At 36.3% G+C, this 25,304-nt stretch overlaps 1 protein-coding gene across 19 annotated transcripts in view; it reads left to right on the top strand.

Annotated features, from left to right (window-relative positions):
• The window catches only part of BCL2L13 (BCL2 like 13), a gene marked incomplete at its 3' end in the record, with an annotated part of 99,867 nt that overhangs the window by 43,675 nt on the left and 30,888 nt on the right, over positions 1–25,304 (top strand). For 6 of the 19 annotated variants that reach the window (XR_013998243.1, XM_081129324.1, XM_081129313.1 and 3 more), the window contains 3 exons: positions 822–978; positions 6,252–6,321; positions 21,985–22,128. Coding sequence is in view for 17 of the 19 variants with exons in the window: in XM_081129313.1 (XP_080985439.1) it covers positions 822–978; positions 6,252–6,321; positions 21,985–22,128 (371 nt within the window). Of the gene's footprint in view, positions 1–821; positions 979–6,251; positions 6,322–8,617; positions 8,745–21,984; positions 22,135–25,304 lie in introns of those variants that run through there. The other 13 variants (XM_081129320.1, XM_081129317.1, XM_081129318.1 and 10 more) reach the window with 9 other exon arrangements.

The raw sequence follows: 25,304 nt of genomic DNA on the forward strand, positions 1-25,304 counted from the left end.
AACTCTGTAGTAAAATTTACAGCCTTCTAGGAGCAAGCCTTAGATTAATGCAATAAGTATTTTATGGAGATTATTGGTAACTCTTGAGAGTGGGTGCAAGCTGCTTGCTTTACTGGGATTCTATGCCCTGAATCCTATTTGTACCCTGGAACAACTTTAATTCTACCTGGTTTTCTGTAGAGAATGGCTTAGTCTATATAACATGGAATTAGGAAGCAGATAAGAGGCTGTTGGTTTGAGCTGAGGAGAATAGGCTATGACTCTTCATCCATGTGCAATTTGTCTGCTTGTATAACCTTCAGAGTTTTAACATTTACCCATGTGCAGGACTAGGGGATTAGAAAAGTTCACTTTAAAAAGGGAATGAAAACAACTCATTCTCTAAGGTGGAATAAACTGATTGGAGTCTGGTTTAAGACATGCCACATTTATAAAGGTAAAAACAAAACTTTAAAAACAAAATATTAAGAGAAGGATGATAGATCTAGGAGTTGCCTCTCATTTATCATTCTTATACCACATTGGTCTGTAGTAATATACTAAATTAGTTTGTGCATTTTAACATTTCAGTTTAGTCTTTTTCTTCTCTTAAAACTAAGATTTTCCATGAAAATCTTTCCTTTAAAAAAAATCTGTAAACATAGAATCTATCCAATTATGTGTTCCAGGAAAGATTAATATCCTGTAGTGATTACCTGACCTTTTTAAGTGGCTTATAACTTAGCTCATTCTCAGTAGCAGGTTTCTTAATCCCCTCAGCTTTTATAGTACAACTTTTGATAATATTTATTGAATTAGATTTTCTTTTTCCCTGTCTTCAGCCTTTACCAGCACAGGCTTTGACCAGCACACTTCTCCAGTGTTCAGCCCTGCTAACCCAGAAAGCTCAGTAGAAGACTGCTTGGCTCATCTTGGAGAAAGAGCATCCCAGGAACTGAAAGAGCCTCTACATAAGGCATTGCAAATGCTCCTCAGCCAGTGAGTTACCATTGCTGAGTGAGACCTGCTTCTCTAAGTCGTCTTCTGCATTGCTCATACAGCACTGGATTAGTTAAGACTTTGTTTTACATGAACAGTATCACTTCTTCTATCACTTACTTTTCTTCACTCTTTCTTCTCTTGCGTTCCCAAAGCATCTCTGTTTGTGTTTTGAGTGACAGCTTTTGCATCAAAGAAGTGATTTAACTGTTCCAACATGGATTTGACCATTTGTATTTTTGCATTGAGCTGTCAGGTTTCAGCAAATGGTTTCACTGAGTTGTAAATACAAGCTACTTTATTTGTCGTGACCACTTTTGCTACAATTCTCTAGTAGCCAACACGAATATAATGGGTTTTATGCCCTGTAATTCAGGATTAGGATTACATCTGTATTTTAGGTATATCAGATGTTGCTGTACTTTGGGGTTGCACATCTGCCCATGGAACTACTGCTACATTCTTACAGTGGGAACTCCTTTCCTAGCTATGGTTCTGTTAAAGCTAAAGGCAAGAGGCTCATAGTGTAAGTGTATTAAAATAGAACCAAATCATTTATTATAAATCTTAAAAATTCATTTCCCCTAATTTTTTGCTGAGAATCGCTATGGAACTGGTATGATATAGAAAAAAAAAAATCTTTGTTTTAATGAAGATTGACAACTATCTAAAACAGGATGACAACTCTTTTTTCACTAAAAAGGCTGAAATTCGGATGCTAAATTACTGTTGTAGTAAGGTAATTCCTTACTTTCATGTAGGCAGATTTTATATATTATCACTTATTAGAAGGAAGCAATATGGGTTTAAGGATAATTAAATTTGTTTCTGCATAATCTGGTGACATGAGCAAATGTAAAAATTCAGATTATATATAGGAAACAGTGAAATGAAAACCACATTTGGATTTTCTTAACCTTATATATAGGAAACTTTAAAAATAATTGTGGAAGCCAGCCTGCATGGCTCAGTGGTTGAGTGTTCACCTATGAACTGGGAGGTCATGGTTCCATTCCTGGTCAGGGTACGTGCTCAGGTTTTGGGCTTGATCCCCAGTAGGGGGTGTGTAGGAGGCAGCCAATCAGTGACTCTCATCATTGATGTTTCTCTCTCTCTCTCCCTCCCCCATCCTCTCTCTGAAATCAGTAAAAACATTTAAAAAAAATAAAATTGAAAAGTAAAAATAAATGTGGAGCCCTGGCCAGTGTGGCTTAGTGGTTAGAGCTTTGGCCCATGCACTTAAGGGTCACAGGTTCGATTCCCGGTCAAGGGCACATACGTGGGTTGCAGGTTAGATCCCCAGCCCTGGTCAGGGCACATGCAGGAGGCAGCCAATCGATATGTCTCTCTTGCATCAAATGTTTCTCTCTCTTTTCCTCTCCCTCCCCCCCTTCCACTCTCTCTAAAAATTAATGGAAAAAATATCCTTGGGTGAGAATTAAAATAAGTAAGTAAATAAATAAATGTGGAGGGAGATAACATTATGGGTGTTGGGAAATAAAGCTTAATGGGAAATTTGGATGTATGGCAATGACTTTAAAAGTATTCTGTGGAGTCTTCAGGACCCCATAGAGGCGAGGATAGGGTGGGTGGGTGGAGTTTGTTAGGGCCTTTCCACTGCTCTTAAACCAGAACAGCTATGCTTTGATATATATCATATATTAATGTTTCATGTAAGATTTGAAGAAATTTTGTTTGCCAAAACAAACAAAACTTGTAAAAGCTATTGGGACTGGGAGTAAAATAACTGTTTCCAATTTTTTTCTTAATTGATTTTTAGGGAGGGGAGAGCGAGAGAAAGAGAGAGAGAAACATCGATTTCTTGTCCCACTTATTTATGTATTCATTGGTCGCTTCTTGTTTGTGCTCTGATCAGAGATATAACCTGCAACCTTAGTGTATTGTGATGATGCTCTAACAACTGAGCTACCAGGCCAGAGCCCTGTTTGTAATTTTGATACAAACTGTAGCTTTGAGTAAATCATTTCACTCTATATCTCAGTTTATCCATCAATTTTAACTGTACTGGAATATTATAAGCACTCTGAAGAACAGTATTATATAGTTTTTTTAAAAGTATTGTTTTTAGAGTACTTTTCATAATGTACAAGAAAAATTGATATCTTCTCATTGCAAACTAACTGATATTTTAGAATATTTTGTCTTTGATGATTATTTATTTTTCCCTAGACCCTGAGTACTGATATAATTATTTTTGAAATTGGTATCTCTGGTTGTTAGGCCCCTTAATAAATTTTTTTTCAGAAACCTTTCCCCCCCCTTTTTTAGTATTGTGTTTATTTTCAGTATTTTTCTTCTACTCAAAGATAGGTATTTTTATTGTTAAGACACATGTTAAGATGTTTTCTTTACAGAATCTGAAGGATATCTGATGTGATTTTCAAATGGCAAGTAATAAAGCAGAGGTCTTTTATTTTTTAAGGAATATTGAACCCAACATATACCTTGTTTTAGCAGTCAAGAAGAAATGTTCTAGTAGATTTTAGCTAATTTTGAAGAAAGTAAGTGTGATTATCATAAATATGCTTTTGAAAGTCGTTAAGTGCTATTACTAATACCTTAAAATGACTGTCTGACGATGAATTAGAATTATCATACAGGTTCATGGCACTGTGTTTTTTTTTGTGTTTTTTAAAAATATATCTTTATTGATTTCAGAGAGGAAAGGAGAGAGGGAGAGAGAGATAGAAACATCATTGATGAGAGAGTCATTGATCAGCTGCCTCCTGCACACCCCTGGACTGGGGATTGAGCCTGCAACCTGGGCATGTGCCCTGACAGGAATGGAGCCTTGATCGGCTGGATCCTAGGTTGATGCTCAACCGCTGAGCCACGCCCAGTCGGGGGGCACTGTCTTTTAAGGTGGAAAATACCACCTCCTCTTCCAATTTTGTTAAAGTGGGAATTTAATCCCTATCTCTTCGTGTAGGGGAAGTTGTTTCAAAAGGTTTCCCCACTCCCCTTTTTCTTCCTTGCTGTTTTCAAGTAGAAGCTCATCAGATAGGGCTGGTTTTTTAGCTACGCTGTTCTGTGTATTAGATTTCCTTTTACTGTTTTAATCTGCCTGATTGTTTATGTGCATATATGTGTGTACATATAATGTTTCAAATCCTTTCATTCTAAAGGATGCTAAAGTATTTTAGCTTGATAGACAAACTACCAATAAGATATACTGTGACCCGCAGCAGCATCAAACAGTTCAGGAAAGGAAGCAAAGGGGCTGATAAACACAAGTAAAGCTTCAGGGAGAATATAGGTGGGTAGACTGTATAGTTATCTGCTGAAGTTCAGGTTTTACAAACACCTAGTATTTAGTCCAAGACTTCTAAAAAACACTAAGCTTACCTGGATGGGAATATGATATCAGGAAGGTAGTATGTACATCTTTTTTTTTTTTTTAACTAAATTGATTGGGGTGACATTGGTTATATAACATCTTATTTAAAAGGTCATCCCTGGTATCTCAGCATCACTGTAGTATTGATTTTATTTTCACTTGTATAAAAGAATGATACTTGTGTCATCAAAACCTTTATTCTGAAATATATGTAGACCAGTATTGTCCAATAAATATAATGCAAGTCACATATATGTAATTAAAAAATTTTAGCAGCCACATAAAAAATGAGATTAAATTATGATTTTAAAATATATTTTATTTAACTTAATATATTCAAAATATAGCTTTAACATATACTCAGTATAATGACTTTTAAAAAATTTTTTTATCCTCACTTGAGGATATTGTTTTCATTGCTTTTTCAGAGAGTGGAAGAGGGGGAGAAAGAGAGAGAGAAACATCAATGTGAGAGAGAGACATCAATTGGTTGCCTCCTGCATGGGCCCCAACTGGGGCCAGTGACTGAGTCTGCAACTGAGGTACGTGCCCTTGGCCAAAATTGAACTCAGGACCCTTCAGTCCAAGGGCCAGTGCTCTAACCACGGATCTAAACCGGCTAGGGCAATATAACGACTTATTAAGGAGATATTTTACATTCTTTATTTTCATACTAAGTCTTTGAAATCTGGTTTAAAGTGAAAGTGTATTACACTTTCAGCATATCACTACACTAGCCACATTTCAAATGCTTATTAGTCACATGTAGCATCTAGACATTATCATGCCATGTGTCAGAATCCTAAGTTAAAACAGGAGCAGTGTGGCCTTTAGAGCCATATTTAATTGAGTGTAAATTCCTACATTGCTGCTTGCCAGCTATGTGGATTTGGGATAGTCTCTTAGCTTCTCTGAGCTTCTGTTTCCTAATATGTAAAATGATAATATGAAATGTATAAAATTAAAACCTAACAGGAGGCCACCAAATAAGTGGTAGCTGTTACCAATCTATATTCACAGACTGAAGAGATCACAGACTAGAGTGGTCAGAGCAGAAAATACCTTTGGGATGGATTTTAAAATTAGACTTCTCTCCATTTTACATATATGTTAATAATTTGCCCACAAAAGGGGGGATACATTCTACTAAATCTATTATCCAGCTATTGATGCCTTCATATGTTACTTGGTTACTGAGCATTTTATTGTTGTTGTTACCGTTAATTTGTACATGAAACCAAGACTTAGAATATAGTATTTGAAGTCCCTCAGTAAATTATTGAGTGAGCATTGTCATCGCCTAATGATTTTAATTTTGGCATAACTAGAACATTCATGGAAGTAATAAGAAAGGCTTATCTCTTTGCCTTCCAGGATTTTATGTCATAAGACACCAAGTTAAAAACAGAGCTCCATTTATTGGCCTTGTTTATTCCAACTTCTTATATCCTCAATTTGAAAAGTCTTACAGTGACATGTTAAAAATATTTAATTTTTAAATATTTTAGATTTTTTTGCCTTTAAAAAAATTAAAATTGTGCTTTTAATTTTATTAATAAGATATTTTTTATTATTTGATCCCATATTAATCCAAGTGTTTATGTTTATCTACAACATAGAAATCCTGTTGGATAACTTTCAAGCAATTATAAAAAATGTATTATTATTTATTATTATTACTTGTTATGTTAACTGCTTTCCCAAACTGGTAACACGCATCTTAGCCTATAGAGAATGCTTGCAGAAAAATGCATACCAAATGTTAAAAGCCATATCTCATACAAAACAATGTTGAATAATCTTTGTTAGTTTTGCAAAAAGTTCATACATTAGAGTAGTGACTGTATATTTATTCATTTTGAAATTTAGAATTTTCCTACTTAGTGACACAGACTTTTAAAAAAAATTTCTACAGGCCAGTGACATATCAGACATATCGGGAATGTACACTGGAGACCACAGTTCATGCCAGCGGCTGGAATAAGGTATTAATCAAATTATCTTTTCTCTCTTATAAGATTTTAGTGTGTTAGCGATGAAGTACGGAGGAATTGCTAGCATCATATAAGAGAAAGCTGTTGGGGCTCATTACTTAATGCATAAATCCAACTGTCTTAAGTGGATATTTTTGATTAAAGTGGTTTTTAGATTAATGCTACTCAGTCTGCTTGGCCCCAGAATATGTATGTCCTGTAGTATGCCACTCTTCTTTTCCATCTGTCCTTAATTTCCCATCATTTCTTCATTTCTCCGTGTTAGATACGACATTTACCTCCATACTTTCATATGTTAACATGTGATTGTGTCTTGGGGTGGGGAAAAGAATAGGTGCTTCATTTTGGGAGATAGCTTTTTCTGGTTCTCTTAAATGAATTATAATACCATTTGTGTTTTAGAGTTTACAGAGTGTCTCATGTCACATCTCATTTGATCATCACAACCATCCTTTGCAGAAGGCAAAATGGATTTTATTAGCTGTTATTTATTTATTTATTTAGGCCAGGTGAATAATCAGAGAAAAATGTTAGACTTGCCTAGGACCCTTACACTAGTAAATATTTGAATTAACACTAGAGCTAAGGTTTTCTAATTCCAGCTTCAGTGTCTTATACTGCTTATTCATTATCTTAGACTGTATTATCTACATATCACTTTGAAAAGGCATTCTAAAGGGATGCAATATTGGATGGCTAAGCTCAATATGAAGAAGTATAGGCCTTAGTGATAAAGTGCTAAGGATGAGAAAATTTATAGAATTATTTTTCAAATAACCACCTTTATTGAGTCAGATCATGTGACCTCACATACCTAATTGATTTATGTTATTGTTACTCAGCTTAATACAGGCTTTGGAGGCATTAGAGCATAATTATTATCATCATAGGCTTTGTTATTGGACTTTGTTTCCAATACCAGCTTTGCCAAGGACTAGATGCATGTCTTTGGACAGGTTAATTAAACTTTCTAGATCTTAATTTTCACATATGTGAAAGGGAGATGATAATATTAACCTCATACATTTTATAAGAATTAATGACATAATATATGTTAAATGATTATTTAGCACATTGTCTGGCACCAGAGTAAGTACTTAGTAAACCGTGGCTGTTAAACACATGAGACCTTGTTTTAAAATAGTCACAATTGTGGAGTTTTACTATGTTACTTGGCTGTAAATAATTTGTTAAAATATCTATTTCATTTGCTTTCTTGGCATGAAAAAAATCCTCTCATATGGACATTTGAAATAGATTTTATAAATAAAAATGAGCTTGTTTATATTTCTTAGTATATCAAACAACAAATATTTAGTTACCTATTATTACTAGCCTTCTTTCCCTATTTTGTATTCTCTTTCTGTCACTCCTGTCTAGTGACTGTTAGAGTTAACTCTTGTATGTACTCTTCCCCTCGATCCTGGGGTTATCTTAAAAAACTTGAGTAAACCCCAGTCTTCACTGTCTCTCTTCATGCATCCTTTTTTTTCCATTCCCTGCTTTGCTTTAGTCCCTCATCTGGACCAAGGGCTAACTGTTGATTTTAAAGTCTGTGGCTTGAATACCTCATATAAATGAGGCATGACAATTTATATCATGACAATGATGCACGATAAATGAGACATAAATATTTGTCTATACTATATAATAGTATCTTATATGTAATATACATAATAATATATAAAAAATAGTATAATAATATAAATAACATTTGTTCTGCTTAATCCAATATTAATCTCCTTCAAAGTCCTCTAGGGCTGAAAAGAATCTGGCTTATGATAGGCAACTGGAATGCCCCTCCCAACAAAAATCAGATTGCCTAATTTGAAGCAGTTAGCTCGTACTTTACATTTTGCATGAATGTTTGCAAAATTCTGATATAATATTGTTATATGAATTTGGCTGTCTGGCAGGTAAATGAGTCTCAAATGAAGCACCCATCAGAGAGAAGAAAAAAAATGTCTACAGTGCATGTCAGGTTATGGGGCAAACTGAACATCAGTGGTATAAGGATCGTATAAACATCTCAGTCATACTCTTTAAATGTATCAGAAGAAGTGGAGGAGCAAAGCTGGTCACAAACCTGTATTAATAGTATGATTTTGTTTTAAGTACATGTATTAATGTTGACTATATAGTATATATGTGCCTAGAAAAAAAAAAATGAAATATGTGCCAAAATATTGAGTAATACATAGTAGTTATCTCAGTATTGTAGGTCATTTTCTTTTATTTTTTTCCCCTCATTAGTATTGTTTTTTCCTATATACTTATCTATTTATAGAAAAAGAAGAAGAAAATGACCATCAAAAAGAAAAAGCCGCCCCACCGGCTGGCATGGCTCAGCAGTTGAGCATCGACCTATGATCCAGGAGATCCTGCTTCGATTCCTGGTCAGGGCACATTCCCAGGTTGTGGGCTCGATCCCCAATGGGCGTACTAGAGGCAGCCAATAAATGACTCTCTCATCATTGATGTTTCTATCTCTCTCTCCTCCTCTTCCTTCCTCTCTCTGAAATCAATAAAGATATATTTTTTTAAAAAAAAGAAAAAACCAGCTAGAGTGTTAATGTATGATGTTCATAGTATAATAAATAGACTTTAGAAAAATAGTAGCAAAGATAAATCAGTTATTTGCCTTGATTAATTTTAGTGGAATATTAAATCACTAATCTTTTAAGTTTTTTATTATTAAACTTTAAGCAAATACAGAAGCAGAGAAAATAGTGTAACCCCATGTATCCATCACTGAGCTTCAAGAAATACTAATATATGGCTGGTCTTGTTTTACTTGTCCACCTTCCCCCTCCCAATCCTATTCTTCCCTAGATTATTTTGAAGTAGACCCTAGACATATTATTTTATTCATAAGTACAGTAGTATTTCCAAGAATAATGTATCCCTTTTTTAACCAGCTGATAATACCATTGTTACATATCAAATATTAACAGTAATTCTAATATCACATTATCCATTCATTATTCAAACTTGTAAAGGTATTTTTAAAAGCTGATTTTTATTGATTTTTTTTTTAGAGAGGGGGGCAAGAGAGAGAAACATTGATCTGTTGTTCCACTTATTTGTGCATTCATTGGTTGATTCTTGTATGTGCCCTGACCGAGAATTGAACCCACAGCCTTGGTGTTTGGGATGACACCCTAACCAACTGGGATACCCAGCCAGGGCCTTGTCGTCATATATTTGATGCTCCTTACCCTCTTCATTCTCCCTACACCCCCCTTTCCCTTTAGTAACCACCATATATTGTTGTCTCTATCTATGAATTTATTTTGTTTGTAGCTTTCTGTTACATATCCCACATGTGAGTGAAATCATATGGTTCTTGTCCTTTTCCATCTGACTTATTTCGCTTAACATGATATTCTTTCATCCATGTTGTCGTAAACAGCATATTTCATCATTTTGTATGGCTGAGTAGTATTTCATTGACCCAGTAGCTGTTCAATAGCATGTTGTTTAATCTCCACATATTTGTGGTTTTTCTAGCTTTCTTCCAATTTTTTATCTTTGGGGTCAGAAAATATGCTTGGTATGATTTCAGTTTTAAATTTTTTGAGATTAGTTTTGTGTTCCGAGTGCACTTGAAAAGAATGTATGTTTTGTCATTTTGGGATGGAAAGCTCTATAAATATCAACTGTGTCTATTTGGTCAATTGTGTCATTAAGGCCAATATTTTCTTACTTTCTGTGTGGATGATTCCTCCATTGTTGTCAATGGGGTATTCAGGTCCCCTAATGTAATTGTTCTGTTTGTTTGTATGTTTTTAGTTTCTCCCTTTAGGTCTGTTAGTAATTGCTTTATATATTTTTGTGCTCACAGATTGGGTGCACATATATTAATAAGTGCTGTGTATTCTTGCTGAATTGTGCCCTTTATCATTAAAAAATGCCCATTTGTCTCTTGAAATACATTTTGTCTGATATAAGTATGGCTACACCAACTTTTTTCTGGATTCCATTTGCTTAGAGTATTGTCTTCCACCCCTTTGCTTTGAGTCTGTGTTTGTCTTTGTAGCTGAGATGAGTTTCCTGAAGGCAACATAGAGTTGGGTCTTACTTTGTAATCCATTCTGCTACTCTTTACTTTTTGATTGGTTAGTTCAGTCCATTTATATTTAGGACTTACTGTATCTATTTTATCTTTTGTTTTCTGGTTGCTCTGTATCTTCATTGTTTATTTTCCTTTCTCTGCTATTTTAGTTTGGTTGTTCCTATGACTTTTCCTACATTTCCTCTTTTATTTTTAATTTTTTTTATAACCCTTACCCGAAAATATTTTTTCCATTGCTTTTCAGAGAGAGTGGAAGGGAAAGAGGGGGCGGGGTGAGTCGGGGGCGGGGTGGGGGCAGCGGAGAAACATCGATGCGGTAGACACATCATTCGGTTGCCTCCGGTGCCCCAACCCAGGCCGGGGATTGAGCCTGCAACCTAGGTACGCACCCTTGGCCAGAATCAAACCCAGAACCCTTCAATCTGTGACCATACCCTCTAACCACTGAACCAAACCGGCTAGGGCCATTTTCTCTTTTTTTATGTTATGTGCCTCAGTTCTGGATTTTTTTGATGTGGTTACCATTAGATTTATGTAAAAAGAGATTCATGCATACAATAGTCCTTTTTCTTCTGATTGTGTCTTATCTTTATTCACCTGTGTAAGTTCATTCTCTTTCCTGCTCCTCTTTTGTTTTTGTTGTCACAAATTAGCCCTTTTTATTGTTCATTTCTAAATTTCAGAAGCTATAGTCTTTTAAAAATTTTTTAAATTTTTCAGTTATAGTTGACATTTAATATTATATAGTTACAGATGGACAGCATAGTGGTTAGACATAGCTTACAAAATGATCCCCCTGATAACTCTAGTACCCACCTGACACCTTACATAGGTATTATAATACTATTGACTATATTCCCTATGCTGTACTTTACATCTTTATGACAATTTGTAACTGTCAGTTTGTACTTCTTAATCCCTTCCCTGTTTTCACCCAGATCTCTAACCCCCTCCCATATGGCAACTGTAGTTTGTTTTCTGTATCTATGAGTTTGTTTCTATTTTGTTTATTTATTTATTCTGTTCTTTAGACTCCACATGTAAGTGAAATCATATGGTGTTTTTCTTTCTCTGCCTGGCTTATTTAACTTAGCATAACACCCTCTAGGTCCATCCATGTTGTTACAAATGGTAAGATTTCATTCTTTTTTATGGCTGAGTAATATTCTGTTATATATATACGTACTACGTCTTCTTTATCCAATTGTCTATGGATAGACACTTATATTGCTTTCCATATTGTGACCCTTGTATAGGAAATGTCCTTCTTTGTCTCTTTTATAGCCTTTGTTTTTGTTTAAAGTCTATTTTTTCTGATATAAGTAATGCTATCCCAGCTGTTTGTTTTTTTTTTGCATTTGCATGAAATAATCTTTTTTTCATCCCTTTACGTTCAATCTGTGTGTGTCTTTTGATCTAAAGTGGATCTCTTCTAGACTAGCATATGTTGTATGAGTCTTATTTTCTTACCCCTTCAGCCACCCTATGTCTTTTGATTGGAGCATTTAATCAATTTACATTTAAAGTAATTATTGATAGATATGTAGTTATTGCCACTTTATCATTCATTTAAATCTTTTTTCTTTTTAATACTCACCCAAGGATATTTTTTTCCCATTGCTTTTCTGAGAGAGTAGAAGGGACATTGATGTGAGAGAGACACATTGATTGATTGCCTCTCGCATGCACCCCTACTGGGGACGAGCCTGCAACCGAGGTATGTGTCCTTGGCCAAAATCGAACCTGGGACCCTTCAGTCCATGTGCCAACGCTCTAACCACTGAGCAAAACTGACTAGGGCTCCATTGATTTTTTTTTAGAGAGAGCGGTGGGGAGGGAAGAGGGGGAGAGAGACACGCACACATCAATTGGTTGCCTCCCACATGAGCCCCGACCAAGGGCAGGGGATCAAGGCTGCAACCAAGGTACGTGCCCTTGACCGGGAATCGAACCCGAGACCCTTTGGTCCACAGGATGATGTTCCAACCACTGAGCCAAACTGGCCAGTGCTAATCTTTTTTCCTTCTCTTTTTTAAGGAAGTCCCTTTTAACATTTTTGTAAAAGTGGTTTCATGGTGATAACTCCTTTAGCTTTTCTTGTCTGGGAGGCTCCTTATGTCTCCCATGATTCTAAATCATAACCTTGCTGGATAGAGGTATGTTGGTTGCAAGTCCCTGCTTTTCATCACTTGGAATATTTTTATACCAGTCCCTTCCAGCCTACAAACTTTTGTTGACAGATCAGCTGCCAGTCTTATGGTAACTCAATTGTAGGTAACTGACTGCCTTTTTCTTATTGCTTTTAAGATTATCTCTTATCTTTAACCTTTGGCATTTTAATTATGACTTGTCTTGTATGAGGCTCTTTGGGTTCACCTTGTTTGGGACTCTCTGTGCTTTCTGGACTTGTATGTCAGCTTTCTTTACCAAATTAGGAAGTTTTCAGTCATTATTTCTTCTTCAAATGGGTTCTCAATCGCCTGCTAACACTCTTCTCCTTCTGGTACCCCTATGATGTGGATGTTGTTATGCTTGATGCTGTCCCAGAGGTCCTTGAAAGTATCCTCATTTTTAAAAATTATTTTTTCTTTTTGCTGTTGTGATTTTTTTTTTCCTGTTACCTTGCCTTCCAGATCTGTGAATTGATGGTCTGCTTTATCTAATGTGCTGTTTATTCCATGTAATATATTCTTCATTTCAGCTATTACATTCCTCATCTTTTACTGGTTCTTTTTTTTAAAGTTTATTGATTTTAGAGACTAGAAGGGAGAGGGAGAGAGAGAGATAGAAACATCAGTAAGAAAGAAACATCAACATCAGTTGCCTGGGGATCGAGCCCACAACCCAAGCATGTGCCCTGACTGGGAATCAAATTAGCAATCTCTTGGTGCATGGGTCCACACTCAGCCACTGAGCCACTCTAACTGACTATTGACTGGTACTTTTTATGGTTTCTATCTCTTTGTGTAAGTTTTTACTGAGATCATCTATTTTTCCCCTAAGTTCATGGAGCAGTTCTGTGACCAGTGTTTTGAACTCTATCTGGTAGATTGCTTGTTTCCATTTTATTTTGTTTTTCTGAAGTTTTCTTCTGTTCTTTTATTTGGGGCATGTTTCTTTGTTTCCTCATTTTGGTTGCCTTCCTGTGTTTGTTTCTATGTATTAGGTAGATCTATACATCTTTCAATTTTTGCAGGGTGGCCTTATTATGTAGTAGGTGTCCTGTGGAGCGCAGTGGTGCAGACTCCTGTTAGACTGTCTGTAACTACAGAAGATGAGCTCTTGTGCACGTGCTGATCCTACAGAGAGAGATTTGCTTTAGCAGAGTTTTGGTTCCTGCTGAGTCCACCCTTTGCCTGTGTCATTTGTGGAGCTAATTGGGTGGTGGTCTGGTGTGATTTGAAGCTAGCCAGTGGGTGTGTTGGTTCTGGGGCCTCTTGAGTGTAGCTGTGGTGGAGGGCCATGTGAACTGTTGCCTGTGCCTGGCTCCAGGCAACCTGATAGGAGCTACAAAGTGATCTGCAGTTTGTAGCTGCCCGTGCTGGGCTTGGAAGCACCTGGGAGAGGCTATGCTGCAAACCTAAGCCAGCTGCCACTAGTGTTTGGGGCCACTTAGCAAGAGATACAGGGCATGCTGAGACTAGCAGCTGTTTGTTTGGGGATTGTAGACTTTTGAGAGATTTTAGGAAAGTCCACATGCAGCATAGGCTGAGGCTGACCTCTTGTGAAGAACACCTATTGAAAGAGATTCAGGCTTGTGTGTGAGTTGGGTGGAGTGGAGGTCTCAAAGAGTCAGCAGGATAGAGGATTGGTTAGTTTCATGGAGATTCAGATTTGGCACCTGACTGCACCTGTAGGCTGTAGGGGGAAGGGGGTTCAATAAAGGAACAATGGTGCCTGCCTCCCAACTATGTGGGAGGAGAGCTCAACAATGGAACAATGGCCCTTGCCAGCACTTGTCCTTTTCCAGGCCTCACCCAGAAGCCAGATAATTCAGTCTCTTCCCATATGTCCCTGGAGTTTTGAACTCCTGTCCTTTCTCTGGAGCTTAGTGCAAGTGTTTGTGAGCAAGGGAGTCTGTGTATAGGCCCTTTTAGAGGAACGCCTGAGTCTCCAGCAATCCTCCTTTTTACTCAGCCAAATCTATGCTTGTTTTTACAGCCATATGTGTGGGGACTCCTTCCCAGCTCTGCTGCTCTGGGCTTGGATGCCTGGTGTGAGGCTGGGACCACTCACTCCTCAGGGGGGCGTTCTACAGCAGAGATATTCCTCTCAGTTCTTAACCGCGCCATGTCAGTGTGGAACCAGTCCATGTTGTGTCTTCTCCCCTCCTACCAGTCTTAATGTGGCTTCTTTTTTATATCCTTAGTTATAGGGGTTCTCTTTATCTATTTTTCAGATGGTTCTCAGCAGTAGTTTTTTATTATAATTCAGTTATTTTGATGTGGTCATGAGAGGAGGCAAGCATAGCATTTACCTACCCCACCAGTTTTATTTTAAATGCTCCCCTCTCCAACCTTTTATGTTATAATTAAGAATCTCATATCCTCTTCTGAAATAGAGTTGCAATTTCCTGCCTATGTCTGTTTATCTTACAGTTTTATGTCTTTTTTTCTTTTTGTTTTACGTAAAGAGCTCCTTTCAACATTTCTTGTAATGCAGGTCTTGTGGTGGTAAATTCCTTCTATTTCTGTATGTCTAGAAAAGCCTTTATTTCTCCTTCACATTTAAAAGACAAGTTTTCTGGATATATTATCCTTGGCTAGTGATTTTTCTCTTTCAAAAATTTGAATATTTGATTCCACTCTCTCGTAGCTTATAGGGTTTCTGCTGAAAAATCTGATGATTACCTAATGGGGTTTTCTTTATATACTATCTTCTTTATCCTGGCTGCCTTAAGGATTCTTTCTTTATCAGTAATTTTTAACATCTTTAATATACTATGCCTTGGAGAAGGCTTTTTTGGATTGAGGTAACTAGGTGTTTTTTCAGATTCTCAGATTTGAGGGTCCAGCTCTTTCCAGTTTGGGAAGTTCTCGTCGATTATTTGTTTAAATTGGCTCTCTGTTCCTTTCTCCTTATCATACCCATTATTGTTATATTGCTCTTTCTGATGGAGTCAGAAGTTCTTGGGGAGTTACTTCATTTTTTAAAAAACTATCAATTCTCTCCTTCCACCTGAGTCATTTCTAGATTTCTGTCTTTAAGATCACTAAATATGTCTTCCAACTGGCCTGCTCTGTTTCCCAAGCTCTCTAATTGATTCTTCATCTCATTTATTGAGTTTTTCAGCTCCAGAATTTCTGTTTAGTTCTTTTTTTATAGTTTCATTTCTTTAGCAGCATATTCCTTTTGTTGATTTTATTCTGGAGCTCATTCAGCTGTCTTGAGTTTTCTTTGATCTCACTGAGTATTCAAAACTGCAGTCTTGACTTTTCTCTCATTTAAATCACAGTCTTCCATGTGTTTCAGTTTGGTTTCTTGGTTTCTTTCTGAGATACCTTATTACCTTAGTTATTCATGGTACTTGATGGATTGTTTCTCTGTCTGGGCATTTGAAATATTGAACTATTCCTTTTGTAGGTGCTGTTTTGTTTTTAAAAATTCATCAGGTTGATAGGTAAGGGTCTTTCTTTTATTTCCAGTAGATGCTGCTATGGCGCAAGTTTTTGTTTTCTCTTACATACACTCCTGGGACTTCTGGGATCTCAGTGGGGTGGTGTCACCTTGGCTGTGGAAAATACCTGGTGTTCCCAAGGAGGTGGGCATTTCCTCTGTGACAATGCTGCCTCAAAGTCTTAAGGTACCACTCCTGTGGTGGGATGTGTTGGTGGATGTGCCTCCTGGGCCTGTGAGTTTCTGGTGCTGCCTCCTTGAAACTAGAGGCTGCCAGCTGTGCTATAATATCGAAGGTGTCCCACCTGCCTCTACTGGGTTCCATTGCAGTAGGTGGAGGAGGGATGAATGCAGGTAGGTGGGTTTGTGCATCTGTAGCTGTTTCCTTCCTGGTAGTGGCTGCTGCTGGACCATGGCTGCCACACCTCTGTGCTGGATCTCTGCTCCTGTCACTGGGTTTACCTGCAATGGGTACCAGCCACTCCAGCCATGTTGCTTCTACCACTCTGGCCCTCTCTTTGCTGCTCATTGTGGCCTGCAGTGCAACACTTCTTTGCTACTGTGTCACCTGGAACTATGGCAAGCACTGGACTGTGTCTGTGGCTCCTGCCACTGTTTTTCCCCTTCCTGCCTTCCCTGTTTCTTCAGTGTGCCCACATTGAGATTTTTCAGTGAGTGGGTCTTTCAGATGTGTTTGTGTATTGAGCAGGGAACCTTTTGTTGAATTATAGTTGTTCAACTTGTAACTTTAAGGGGAGAAGCGAAGAGGTCTTCTCTGCCATGATGCTGATGTCACCTCCTTTTTATTTTTATATTGAAAAATTAATTTGTATACTGTAAAATTTACTCCTCTAAAGTGTACAATTTAGTGGGTTTTAGTTTATTCACAGAGTTGTTCAGCCATCTTCACTGTCTAATTCCAAAACATTTTTTTCTTCCCAAAGAGAAACCCTAGTAGCAGTCACCTTCTGCTTCCTGCTCCTCCCAGTCCCTGGCAGTGTTACTCTACTCTGTCTCTATGAATTTACCTTCTGGACATTTCATATAAATTTGATCATGTATTATGTTACTTAAGTCTCTTTTAATATGTAGGCTTACTCTCACTGTAATTTATTTCCAAGTTATTTGTCCTGTAAAATTTCCTACCTTCTGGATTTTATTGACTGTATCACTGAGATGTCATTTAACATGTTCCTTTACATCTATATATTTTTTTCTATTGGTAGGTAGATCTAGAAACCTAGATTATATTCAGGTTTAATCTTGTGGCAACAAAACTTCATTAGTATTCCCTATTTCCTCTTGCATTACATTGGGTGATACATAATGTCTGGTTATGTCTTAAATTTTATTTTGAAGCAGATAGGCCAAAGACTTCATACAATCAATGGATTAAGTACAGATAAAGTTTGTGACATTTACTAGAGTTGTTAAGGCATAGATGGGTTAAATTGTAGAATGATAGACCAAAATATGTAATTTACCATCACAAATATCTCTTCTAATGGAAGGGACACTTGGAGCTATTTGGTATACTTTCTCTCTATACCAGGCAGGCTCATATGATCTTTAATATAAACGTAATGTTAGAAAAGTCTCACCTATTGGAAGGAGATGCCACATAGTATATATGAGGAGATAGCTGGTGGAGATAATCCTTTTTCATGGTCAAAAGTACCTTAGAGCCCTTGCGGGTTTGGCTCAGTGGTTAGAGCATCCGCCGCGGACTGAAGTGTCCCAGGTTTGATTCTAGCCAAGGGCACATACCTCAGTTGCAGGCTCGATCCCCGGCCCGGGAACGTGCAGGAGGCAACCAATCTGTGTGTCTTTCTCACATCTATGTATGTATCATCTATCTATCGTTCCTTCCCTCTCTCTCTCTCTCTCTCTCATCTCTCTCATCTCTTTCTCTTTCTGTCTCTTTTCTCTCTCTGAAAAGCAGTGGAGAAAATATCCTTGGGGGAGGACAAAAAAAAAAAAGTACCTTAAAAACTATAGTAAAACCTCCATATAACGGACTAATTCAGGTGAGGGGGGTGTCTGTTAAAGCCAAAAGTCTATTGTATAATAAAGCAGGTTTTCTGAATATGTATTTTAAAAATTTGACAAATTAGTTTAGGTGGTTTTACTTTTGTAGATACATTTGTGTAATTAAAATTAAGTATGTATGAAAAGTTTAATTTTGCAGAAAAGTTTTCTATATGTATTAAAGTAATTTTAAATTTATACTGAATAAGTCTCATGTGTGCATTAACCAGTCACCAAGAGTAAATAAATGCACAGGGCTGGGGTGTGGCTTAGTGCACATCAGAACATCAGCTGCTACTCATTAAAACTGTTGCAGAGCCCGGTTGGTGTGGCTCAGTGGTTTGGTGTTGACCCATTCACAGAGAGGTCGCTGGTTTGATTCCTGGTTAGGGCACATGCCTGGGTTGCAGGCTTGTTCCCCAGTATAGGACATTTAAGAGGCAGCTGATCAATATTTCTTTCCCACTGATGTTTTTCTCTCTAAAATTAATAAAAGACATTAAAAAAAAAAAGTCAAGGTTGAAGTTTAAAAAAAACAACCTGCTGCAGAAAGTGACACCATGCAACAGAACCAATTACTGCACGCTATGTGGTGTGATCTTGTGCTAGTCATTCGTGGAACATTGTTTACGAGTGGTGACTCTTGGGTTTAAATAGGTAGACTATAGTTGTAGATATGTAATATTTATTTATGTTGGTGAAATTAGTGTTTTTTTCCAATATATGGCCTAGACGCTAAAATTTGTTTGAAAAGTAACTGAGTTAATGACAAAAAAAACCTATTAAATTACTTATAAGTAAACCTTGGTTAAAAGCATTTTAAAATTAACTTTCACATATGATGTACGAATCAGAAATTTTGTCCGTTAAATCTGAAGTCTGTTAAGTCAAGGTCTGCAAAATCGAGGGTTTACTATTGCAAAAGTAATTGAAGAAAATATAATTTATAAGTGTTGTGGGAATTAATATTATCCAGTAAGGAAATAATTTACAGAAAGGAATTCAGAGGGTAAGATTAAGGAATGGATACTTGGGAATCCAGTTTTGTTTTAACGTTTTTTTTAATACTATGGGAGGGGGAGTACAAAAACATATCAGGTGTACAGATGATATAAAATTATTGTGCATAGTAAAATTCCAAGTGGATGGGGTTCCGTTGTGGAAATAACTCATGAAACTTTGTGTATGATCACAAAAATTAGAGAGCAAGAGAGTTGAATGATATAAAGACAATCTAAACTAAAAAGGTAATGGGCCTGGAAGTCATCATATAGGTCCCTTGAAAATAGTATGTAAGTTAGGTAAAATAGACATAAAATGTACCACTAAGAGTATTACCAACCAAATAGAAGATGTTAGTCCTGTAAACTGCATTTCAAGAAAGATATAATTGGGATGGAGAAGATAACAGGAAAGGATAAATTATCAAAACAATGAAGAATACACTGAAAGATTCATAGGTTTCAACCTAAAAAGTAGAGTGAATGAGAGGAAATATGATTGAAGACTAAAATTAAGACAGTAGTGAAAAAGTATTACAGATTTATCTGTAGATTATTATATAGTAAAACTAGAGCATCTACTTTCTTATATGGAAGAGGTAAATTTGAAACAAATAAATGTGTTATTTTATATAGCAAGCATAAAATGTTTGCAACTCATTTCCCTCAGAGGTAATAGAGCTTGAACATGAATTTTATAATGTTGCATGTTAGTAGATTATTATGGGAGATTAGAATCTTTTGAGGTACAGAACATCCCAGGCTTCTGAAGTTGACATGATGATATGAATCAACAAGATTGATTCACAGACTATCCCTTTCTGCTCATGCTAAGACAAAATGCTGGGGCTACATGAACAACAGGTTTTAAAAAAAAAAAGTATGAAAAGTTTTCTAATTGTGGAAAAAGCCTGACATATTCTTCTTTATAGTCCTATACCCCTCCATTAGTGTTGAGGAGAAGTTTTTAATATATTTTGGGCTGGAGTTCTTTTAGAGTATCAAAAAGAAGATGTGTTTGTTGCATTCTTTCTTTCATACTTTGATATCGATTCCCTCAGGGCTGCTTTTACTTAAAAATATTAGTATGAATAAGCTCACTGTCTTTTCTGTTTGTCTTTTTCTGCAGAACTTTTTATAATTCCTCAGTTATTATTACTTTGGCAGTTCAGTAGCAAGGAACTGGAATTGGTTTAATTTGCTTTTGCATTTCTTTTTCCGTCATGTTAAGATTTATTGATGTTTTAGACAAAAGGGATTGCATGCAGGTGGTTTCAATATGTAATTTTTGGGGGGAAGGCAAGGGACTCTAGTTTGTTTCTGTCATAAATTCTGATGATTTTAAAATATTGAGCCACAAGGTTATTAGGATGATAATGCCTCCTTTGTTTTTTGATGACTTATAGGATAACTCATCATTTTGGAAGTTCTTATTTTCAAATATAGTATAATAAAAACACATGGCACAAAATACAAAAAGTACAGAAAGATATACATTGAAAAATATTTTCCACCCTTGTCACCAGTTACCTAGTTCTCCTTTCCTTAGGCTATGACTATTACCAGTCTCTTGTATATTTTCCCAGAGATACTATAGGATTATACAAACATATATGTGTGTATATATTTTTGTTTGTTTGTTTAGAAATTTAGAAATAAAGGTACTATTATTACACACACTCTTCTGTATCTTGCTTTTTTCACTGAAAGTAAATCTTGGTGATTGGGCAGTGAACAAATGAATTTATTTAACTAGAGCCTGTTTCCAGGTTTTTGCTATTTATAAATAATGCTTCAGTGATTTTTCTTTGCATATGTTGCTACAGACACACCCAATTATTTTCATATTATAATATGAAATTAATTCTAACACCCCGAAGCAGTGATTTTCAATCTTTTTCATCTCATGGCACACACAAATTAATTACTAAAATTCTTTGACACACCAAAAAATACATTTTTTGCCAATCTGAAAAAAGTAGGTATAATTTTGATTCATTCACACTAGACGACTTGTGTTGGCTGTTGTCATTGTTTTTAAAAGTATATTTTTGATTTCAGAGAGAGGAAGGAAATGGGAGAGAGAGATAGAAACATCAGTGAGGAGAGAGTCATTGATTGGTGCCTCCTGCATGCCCCCTTCCGGGGGTCGAGCCCGTAACCTGGGCATGTGCCCTGACTGGGAATCGAACCATGATCTCCTAGGTCATAAGTCAACGCTCAACCGCTGAGCTATGCTGGCTCGGCTGTCATTTTTTTTGTTTGACAATCTAAGGGAAAGAGGTCAGTGCTCCTGACTAAATAGTCAGATATTGCCCTAGCTGTTTGCTTAGTGGTTAGAGCATTGGCCTGTGGACTGAAGGGACCCAGGTTCTATTCCAGCCAAGAGCATATCCCTCAGTTGCAGGCTTGATCCCCATCCCCAGTTGTGGTACATGCAGGAGGCAACCAATCAATGTGGCTCTTTCACATTGATGGTTTTCTCTCTCTTTCTCTTTTCCTCCCTCCCTCCCTCCCTCCCTCCCTCCCTCCCTCCCTCCCTCTCCCCCCCCCTCTCTCTCTCTCTCATATCTTGCTCTCTTGCTCTCTCTCTCACTCTCCCTTCCACTCTCTCTGAAAAGCAGTGGACAAAATATCCTCAGGTGAGGATTGAAAAAAAGTCAAATATTGAATGTTTTAAAAATTCTTGCAGCATACCAGTGTGCCTCTTGTGGCATACTAGTGTGCACATTTTTGAAAATCGCTGCCCTAAGGTATAAAACCTATATGCATTCACAAAAATTATAGTAGGGGTCAATATTTTATTTCCTGCATTATAATAAAAATGAAATTTCATAATGATGCATCTCAGTATAATTTTCTAGTAGTTGAACATATAAAATGTATTATAAGAATTTCACTTTGCGTTTTTACTCTCTCATCTTTGCATTGAAGATTTTGGTGCCTCTGGTTTTGCTACAACAAATGCTTTTGGAGTTGACAAGACGTGGTCAAGAACCTTTGCGTGCATTGCTGCAGTTTGGTGTGACATATCTGGAGGACTATGCAGCAGAGTACATCATTCAGCAAGGTGGTTGGGTATGAGCTGTACTTTTAAAAAAATATTTTCTTTAAAAAATTAAGCAGAGATTTAATATCATTAATATTATTTAATATTATTTAATACCGATCAATGGAAAGGCTCTTCTACACTTTAAGTTAAACTACTAAGATTTTACATATAGTAAATTGCTATGTATGTATTTTTTTTAATCCTCACCTAAGAATATGTTTTTCATTGATTCTAGAGAGAAAAGAAGGGAGAGAGAGAGAGAGAAACATCAATGGGAGAGAGAAACATCGATTGGTTGCTTCCACCCTGATGGGGTATTGAGCCTACAACCTCGGTATGTGCCCTGACTGGGAATCAAACCCAAAAACCTGCAGTGCATGGGACGACGCTCCAGCCAACTGAGCCACACTTGTCATGGTGCTATGTTGTATTTTTAAGTAGTACTTATAAATAGTTCTAATTATGAAACATTTCATACTCACAAAAAATATGTAAATAACTAAGGGATGAAGAATGATACAATTAAAACTTATGTGTTTACTATCCCAGTCTTAGAAAAGAACACAGCCAGCACTTTTGAATTTCCTTGTATGTCCCTCCTAGATTTCTACATGATTCTGCCTACCTACTTCACAAATGTAACTCCTATTTTGTTCTTTTTAAATTATAGTTTAGCCCGGGCGTGGCTCAGCGGTTGTGTCGACCTGGAATCCAGGCGATCAGGGTTCGATTCCCAGTCAGGGCACATACCCGGTTGTGGGCTTGATCAGTGACTCTCTCATCATTGATGTTTCTGTCTCTCTCTCTCCCTCTCCTTTCCTCTCTCTGAAATCAATAAAAATATATTTTAAAAAAAAAATTATAGTTTAAACACACACATATATATACACACATACTGATACATATACATATCCCTAGACAATGTATTATTTTGTATGTTTTACACTTTATGTAAATAGTATACTGTATGTTTTCTTCTGTAACTTGCTTTCTTCACTCAATGTTACGTTCTTGAGATATACCTAGGTCATTGTTTCTCAACTTTTTAAAAATTTTCATACCTCTGAGGATCCTTTTTAGACATTTTTTATCCTAATTATCTCCTTCTTCCTCCCATAAAATTTTAATACCACAGATATAAGTCTATGTACTGTGACCTGTTGGAGGGGCAAAGCCATTGTAATATCTAAGATTTTCCCTACCTGTCAAACTAGTTTTGACCCTCTAAATCACCCCTGTTGAGAATACATTGATCTAGGTTGATGTGTTGGCTGGTGTTTAGTATTCCAAACACAATTTATATATCACAATTTATCACAATTTATTTATAATTAATCACAATTTATAGTTTATCTATTATGACTAGACATTTTCACTCTTATGCTATTACAAACATGCTATTATGAACATTCTTGCATACGTGTGCAAGAGTTGCTCTGGGTGTATACTTGGGAGTAGAATTTTTTGGTCCAAGAGTATAGACATGTTCTGATTTACAAGATAATGCCAAAGTGTTTTCCAATTTACATTGCGTTGGCAATATATAATAATTTTTGTTGCTCTACATCTTTCCTAATGTTTAATATTGTCAGACATTAATTTTTAAAGTCATTTATTAAGATGATTTTGGGATAATTTTAGATTTATAAAAATGTTATAAAGTACCCTGCCAGTGTAGCTCAGTTGGTTGAGCATTTTCCCATGCACCAATAGGTCTCTAGTTCGATTCCTGGTCAGGGTACCTGCCCGGGTTTTGGGCTTGATTCCCAGTAGGAGGCAGCCAATCAGTGTTTCTCTTTCATTGATTGATGTTTCTACTCTCCTTTTCCCTTCCACTCTAAGAAAAAAAAAAAAATCAATAAAAAGAAATTATGAAGTATTTCTGTATACTTTCCACTCAGTTTCCCCCAGTGTTAACATCTTGTATAACTATGGTACCATTGTCACATTGACTGAATTTCCATATTGATTTCACATGCAGTAAATTTGTTAAACTCTCTAATTCTGATTATTTATTTCTAGATTCCCTTGAGTTTTCTACATAGAAAACCACACCATCTGTGAAAAAATGACAGTTTTTTCTTTGATGAGCCTGTCTTTTTTAAAAAAATTATTGCACTAATCAGGATCTCCAGTACAATAATAATAGAAGTGGTAGGCATCCTTGTCTTTTTCCTGATGTTAAAATGAGTGCTTTTTTTTTTTTTTTTTTAATATATCTTTATTGATTTCAGAGAGAGGAAGGGAGAGGGAGAGAGAGAGATAGAAATATCAATGATGAGAGTCATTGATTGGCTGCCTCCTGCATGCCCCCAACTGGGAATCGAGCCCATAACCCAGACATGTGCCCTGCCTGGGAATCGAATAGAACCGCTATCTTCTGGATCCTAGGTCTATGCTCAACTGCTGAGCCATGCCCGGCCAGGCTAAAATGAGTGCTTTTAATTGCTTTACCATTTAGTTGTCTTAGTTTCAATGAGTGAGGCTGGCCTGTAATTTTTCTTGTTTGGTCTCAGTTTTAAGGGTATGCTGGCTTCATAAAAGAAGTTGGAGTTTGAAAGAATTTTTCTCTACTCGAGAATAGTCTATATGACATTCAAATTATTTATGCCTTGCTTCCTACAACATGCCTGTAAAACCACCTGTTACTTTCTTTGAGGGAAAGATTTTTGGTTTTTCATGTCAGTTTTTGATATTTCTAGGATATTATCCCAGAAAATTTCCAGTTATGTTGGCATAGAGCTGTCCATAATATTCTTCTATATTTTAGAAGGGAGAGTACAGTGAATTTCTTAATTCTCTTATACAACTTCTTAAAAATCATTTTATTTTGGAGAACTTTAAACATATATGAAAATAGGCAAGATAATATAATGAACCCCTATCACTTAGTCCTAACAATCTTGAGTTCATTGCCAATTATGCTTTTTCACACTCTTATTACTTCCACTCTTAATATTATTTTGACGCAAAATCCAGACATAACTTTATAAAAACTTTTAGTATGGATTTCTAAAAAATAAAGGCTCTCTATTCATTTTTAATCACAATACTATTATTACATAAAAAATTAAAAATAATTTTATCAAATATCCTGTTAGTAGTCTCTTTTAATCTCTGCAACATATGGAGTTATAGCTCCCTTATTATTCCAATTATTATTTAATTCATTCTTTTTTACATATATATTTATTTAAAATAA

This window comes from Miniopterus schreibersii, assembly GCF_964146895.1.
Source record: "Miniopterus schreibersii genome assembly, chromosome: 2".
NCBI classification, from domain to species: domain Eukaryota; kingdom Metazoa; phylum Chordata; class Mammalia; order Chiroptera; family Miniopteridae; genus Miniopterus; species Miniopterus schreibersii.